The 6,107-nt window shown below is 32.1% G+C and overlaps 1 protein-coding gene across 4 annotated transcripts in view; it reads left to right on the top strand.

Annotated features, from left to right (window-relative positions):
• Positions 1 to 4,517, top strand: part of LOC111499560 (kinesin-like protein KIN-7D, mitochondrial) — a 10,859-nt gene extending 6,342 nt beyond the window's left edge. The window contains exons 16-25 of one of the 4 annotated variants that reach the window (XR_002720959.1): positions 521 to 700; positions 1,019 to 1,159; positions 1,548 to 1,667; positions 1,745 to 1,795; positions 2,006 to 2,053; positions 2,166 to 2,312; positions 2,402 to 3,142; positions 3,243 to 3,320; positions 3,454 to 3,586; positions 4,228 to 4,517. Coding sequence is in view for 3 of the 4 variants with exons in the window: in XM_023151147.1 (XP_023006915.1) it covers positions 521 to 700; positions 1,019 to 1,159; positions 1,548 to 1,667; positions 1,745 to 1,795; positions 2,006 to 2,053; positions 2,166 to 2,312; positions 2,402 to 3,142; positions 3,243 to 3,375; positions 3,454 to 3,539 (1,647 nt within the window). In the remaining variant the exon portion in view is untranslated. Of the gene's footprint in view, positions 1 to 520; positions 701 to 1,018; positions 1,160 to 1,547; positions 1,668 to 1,744; positions 1,796 to 2,005; positions 2,054 to 2,165; positions 2,313 to 2,401; positions 3,143 to 3,242; positions 3,376 to 3,439; positions 3,587 to 4,227 lie in introns of those variants that run through there. The other 3 variants (XM_023151147.1, XM_023151149.1, XM_023151148.1) reach the window with 3 other exon arrangements.
• The last annotated feature ends 1,590 nt before the right edge of the window (positions 4,518 to 6,107 follow it).

Below are 6,107 nucleotides of genomic sequence, written 5' to 3'. Positions count from 1 at the left end.
AAAAAAAAAAAAAAAAAAAAAAAAAAAAAAAGGTTAAAAAGAATAATTTTTTTTAATGACATTTATTAATTTAATCCTTTTATTTTTTTTGATATCCATGATTTTACTTGAAATGTCAGACGAAATGGTATTTTTCATCAATATATCCTTAAAAATTCTGACGCTGCCAATTTCTTATTTAGATCGATGGGAATACCAACAAGTCTCATAATTTGACAAAAGTTGAATTGTAGCTACCACCTTCAGCGGATATCCGATAGATTTCATTTAATGCATGATTATATTAATAGTATTCATGGAAACCTTGGGCGATGGTCCTAATTGTTTGAAATTTATGCATTAGTGGTTTGATGGTTATTTATAACGAGATACACACAACTATGGAAGATAATGTTTCATCTACCTCAGGACAATAGCGGACTAGAATTGCCACTATCTTAATTGGCGGGTATATTTACTTTTGGGATTGATTGGTTAGTTAATTTCTCATTTATTGATATTTCATATTGTATCTTGCTAGAATTTTGATGTCTTGAGAGGCGTGTCGTTGCCTACTGAGAGTGAAAACCTCAAGGGATCTCCATCTTCAATCTCAGAAGTTCAATCAAACCCTTCCTACGATTTCAAACAACAAAGCTCTTCAAGCAAATGGAACGAAGAGCTATCTTCTGCCAGTAGTACAATTACTGAATCAAATCAAGTGAGTAATCTTGCTGTTGATTCAATTGTGTGTATGTATTTCCAATATGCAGCTCATGGAGACAATTATTTCTCTCATTGAGTTCATTTGCGAAGTATGTAGCATTATTATTTTATAAGTTTGAGCCGGATCATACACCTAGTCTCAAACGCATTCTATATGTAACTCAAACACATTTATATGTAGCTGATCTCATAAAATAGCTTCTTTGTTTTTTGTTCTTAAATCTATTATTATTTTTATTGTCTTAATATTTTGGTTAGTTGTTCTTGTTGATGTAAAATCCTGGTGTTGCAATGACTACGTTTTGGATGGTAGGGTGGGATGACAGTGTCAGATCAGATGGACCTTCTAGTTGAGCAAGTTAAAATGCTTTCAGGAGAGATTGCATTTAGTACTAGCACCCTTAAGCGCTTGGTGGAGCAGTCGGTGACTGACCCAGAGAGCTGTAAAACTCAAGTAAATCCATTTGTGGTTTGCATGTTTATGTCCCATCTCACTGGATACTGTTAAAATATGACATTGTTGCTTCGTCAATTGCTTCCTGCTAAATGACTTATATGCACTTGTATGCCTAGCAGTTAGAACTCCTTACCCTATTACTTTTGATGTTATGAGAGGCCTAACATTTAACTTCCTTGGAGCTTTGCCTACTAGTTAGATGATCTCTCTTTTGTTTTCCTTTTTCCTCGTAGTGTTTTTAATTTGCGTTATTAACATCTTAATACACTGGCTTCTAAAATTAGCTTACATTCAGAAAGCTGTTCGGTGCATTGCATGAAGTAACTACATACTTCAATATTGTTGACTATTGTTTATATCTAAACATTCGCACTAACTGATACAGATTCAGAGCTTGGAGCATGAGATTCAAGAGAAAAGGAAACAAATGAGGGTTTTAGAGCAACGAATAACTGAGAGTCGTGAGGCCTCAGTTTCCAATGCTTCACTGGCTGAAATGCAACAGGTGCAATCTCTTTCGTGGTTAACATTGGGTTTCAACTAGTTATCTATCGGTCTAAACTTGAATTTCTTTGTCATCAGACGGTTACCAGATTGATGGCCCAGTGCAACGAAAAGGGGTTCGAACTGGAGGTGAGTTGTGGTTGTGTGTTTAGCCTTTCAAGGTCAACAAGTTGGCACTATGTTCCCACCAGCAGTTGAATAAGCCCATCTATCAAATATTTATTATGTTGAATTTGCACTATATCAAAGCTAGCACACTCTGGTGGTGAATACTATATTACCCTCATTCTGAACTTTTTGTTCATAATTTAACTAAAGAATATTATGATGAATGATCAGATCAAATCAGCTGACAACCGAATCCTCCAGGAACAGTTGCTGAACAAGGTTGTTCACCATCTTGTTAAAGAATATTCTCATCTTATACATTTTTTTGCTACCCCCTTCCCACTCCATTTGATGCTCGGAGTTTCAAGTAAAAAAATCTGGTTATTTACAGAATGCAGAGAACAAGGAATTACAGGATAAAGTACGTCTCTTGGAGCAGCAATTGGCATCATTTACTAGTGATCGATCATCATCGATATTTCAACAGCATGTACCTGGAGAAAGTGTTGATGAGCTGAAAAAGAAAATTCAGTCACAGGTGATTTGTAGGTTTGAACTTATGGGATAAGTCAATACACTTTGTTAATTTTTTTCTCAAACTGTTTTATATGTACGCTATTTCCACAGGAGATTGAAAATGAGAAATTAAGGCTGGAACACGTTCAACTTTCTGAGGAAAACAGTGGATTGCGTGTTCGGAACCAGAAATTGGATGAAGAAGCTTCTTATGCAAAAGAACTAGCATCTGCTGCTGCTGTTGAGTTGAAAAATTTAGCGAGTGAAGTGACTAAGCTCTCACTACAGAATGCCAAATTAGAAAAGGACTTGTCATCTGCTCGAGAAATGGTCCACTCTAGAAGCATGCAAAATGCAAATGGTGTTAATCGCAAGTATAATGACAACTTAAGACCTGGGAGAAAAGGGAAGTTGTCTGGGGGGCGTCTTAACGAAAGGGCCGGGACAATCCACAACGAATTTGATTCTTGGAGTCTTGATTCTGATGATTTAAGATTTGAACTTCAGGCACGGAAGCAACGTGAAGCAGCTCTCGAAGCTGCTTTAGCCGAAAAGGAATTTATAGAAGAACAATACAGGAAAAAGATTGAAGAGGGAAAGAAGAAAGAGGAGGCTCTGGAAAATGATTTGGCGAACATGTGGGTGCTTGTTGCTAAGTTGAAGAAAGAGGGTGGAACTATGCCAGATTTACCCAATGACACAAGGCACAATGGTGAAGTGGAGTGTTTTGCTGATGGACAAAAATTCAGCACCATAACTGATTCTAGCATTACGGATAGAGGAATGCTGGATATCTCAAAACCAGCAGCAGGGGAAGTTCCAAAGGAAGAACCACTGGTTCTCCGCCTTAAGGTATGCAAACTTCCAAGCCATTATATGACCATTTTTTGTGATTGAAAATTCATTGAAATCACTCAAATTTCCAACGATTTTTTAACTTCATTGGTTTCAGGCAAAGATGCAGGAGATGAAAGAAAAAGAGCTAAAAAACATGACAAACGGCGATGTGAATTCCTCCAATACATGTAAAGTATGTTTTGAATCGCCAACTGCAGCAATTCTTCTTCCCTGTCGGCACTTCTGCTGTAAGTGGTTTTCCTTCTGCTTTTTTTTGTGCATCAATTTCCAGCTTATACAACTAAGCTCTGTTTCCGCCATTGCAGTGTGTAAATCTTGTTCTCTCGCTTGTTCTGAGTGTCCAATCTGCCGTACAAACATAGCGGATCGGCTTTTTGCATTTACCTCTTGATGTGGCATCATATTATACAAGTTTAGCCCGTTATCCTCTGGATAAAGGTAAATATTCTTCAACTATGGTAATGCCCAACGTTTCTTATAGATTTAGTACATGTTTGATTTCTTAGTGGTTAAAGATGATTAAAAGTGAGTCTTGTTCTTATCAATTAAAAGCGCTTTTCAAAAAAATTCATGTTCAAAAGTGATTTTTTAAAATTTTGTTTAGAGGAAGCATTTGATCTGATTTTTTCTCCAAAAATGCTACATAATAAGTATTTCACACGAAGGCCCTAAAAAAAATGTGGATTTGACGAACCTTCTGATTGAAAACTATTTTTAAAATATAGATAGTTATTTAAAAAAGGATTCTTATTTGGTACCGAAGGTTGGGAATGACTTTGTTTTGGGTTCCCTAAAAGGCCTAATACCAATGGAGATGTCTTATGGAGCTCTCGAACAGCCTCAATTATGACTCTCTACGATATTGTCCACTTTGAGCATAATCTCTTATGTCTTATGTATTCCCTAAATTAGCTTATGTGGGACTCGCTCCCAACAATCCTCAACGCCGCACTCTTAGACTTCAAGAAAAATACTTTTGGGTCTCCATATTATTTCAAAAGTTAATTCAAAACATAGCTAGTGGTATTAGTATAACTAATGACTATTTTATTTGACTGTTTTCAGTTAATTCTGTGCAGGGATTTGTCTACAAAAGTTACCACTTACTAGTGTTACCATGGGATGCGATTTGAAGCAGCAAATTCTTCGATAAATCCGTATGTACCTTCTGAAAGGCTATATGAATATAAGACTTTTTTTTTTTTTTTTTGATATTATATTAGAAAATATGTCAAAATAATATGAGGGGGAGAGGGGGAGAGAGAGAGAGAGAGAGAGAGAGTATTACATTTCAAGTTACAGATGCTAATATTGTGTCTGAAATATCATTGCAATTCAATTGTATAGAAAAGTTCTTTTTTTCTTTTTTTCTTTTTTTTTCTCAAACCCTTTTTTTGTTGTTTTTTTGTTTTTTATATATAGATTTTGAAAAATTAGTTATGTCTTTCATAAATAGATTTAAAATTCAAAATACAATAATGATAGTATGGTTATTTTTTGTCCATTAAGATTCATTAATATATGATTGGAATGGATGGTCCACTTTAAATTAATGTATTGTTTTTGGCATATAAACAATAAATTTTTGTGCATTTCATTTTTATTGAAAATATATTTAATTGTTGTTTATATTAGTCGGTGTTCTATTACCGTTAAATATGAAAGTGAGAATTTAAAATCTGGATTTTAAATTAATGAAGAGAATTTAAAACTGTATTTCAACCTTTTTGGAGTGTCACATTCGGAGTGTCACATTGTCCACAGAGGATTTGATTTTAAGGGTTGATTGGAGCAACATTAAAATGGTTGAAATATTTAAAGATTATAACTACACTCGTCACTTATTAATGTAGATGAACACAATTCTCTTCAATTGTATGATATTGTCTACTTTGAGCATAAGCTCTCATGACTTTGTTTTGGGCTTCCCAAAAAGACATCACACCAAGAGAGTATTTCTTGATTATAAACTATGTCTATTCCCTAAATTAGCTTAGGAGACTTTCAACATCTCACAATTTTAATTTTCATTTATGCAAAATTTTATTTATATTTGTGAGAATTGGAATGGAGATTCTTTTAAGAAAATTGGCTTTTATATATATTTTTAAAAAATATTAATTTTAAAGATTTTTTAATGGATAATTTAATTTTTCAATATAATTTCCCCTAAAAAATATAAAACATTCTAGTAAATTTGATAGTATAGAGTTTTGCATAAAAAAAAAAATATTATATAATGTTAACCTAATTTTTAAAAATTTAAAATTTAATATTATAATATAAAGTTTTGCATAAAAAAAATAAATATATAATAAATTAGTTTTGAGTCTTAATTTTTAAAAATGTATAATTAATAAAATTTCATAATTTTGTGTCGACACTCAAATTCTAAAAAATGGAAAAAAAAAAAAAACTGTTTATTATATAAAATTAAAATTTATATTTAAAAGGTCCTTGTAATTTTAAAGTCGTGGGATAATTATTTAATTTTTTTTTTTTTTTTTTTTTTTTTTGTAATTATGCTTATAAATCTATTTGGTTTGTTATCTATTTTTAACAAATATTTTAGAGGACAAAAGTAGAATTTAAAACTAAACAAAAAGTCGTTTTTATTTTTGGAATGTGATTAAAAATTCAAATCTTTTATATAAGAAAAATTTAAAATAATTATAGAGAAATCCAAGAATTTTTTTTTTCAATGAACTAAATTGACCTTAATTTTGTGTTTAATAAATTTATAAAATTTAAAAAGTAATCAATAAATAACATATTAAACACAAATTTGATAATTGTGAGACTCATTAAATAAAAAAAATGAAAGCTCAAGTATCTATCAGATATTTTTGAAGTTCAAATACCTATACAATTGAAAGTTTAGAAATCTATGAGACATGATAAAGTAAACATCGGTAGGATTGACATACCCGACGTTTAGAAAATCTTCTTTACCATCTTG

The sequence above is a fragment of the Cucurbita maxima genome, unplaced genomic scaffold (assembly GCF_002738345.1).
Source record: "Cucurbita maxima cultivar Rimu unplaced genomic scaffold, Cmax_1.0 Cma_Scf00027, whole genome shotgun sequence".
Taxonomy (NCBI): domain Eukaryota; kingdom Viridiplantae; phylum Streptophyta; class Magnoliopsida; order Cucurbitales; family Cucurbitaceae; genus Cucurbita; species Cucurbita maxima.
This window is presented reverse-complemented; position numbering and strand designations above follow the sequence as displayed.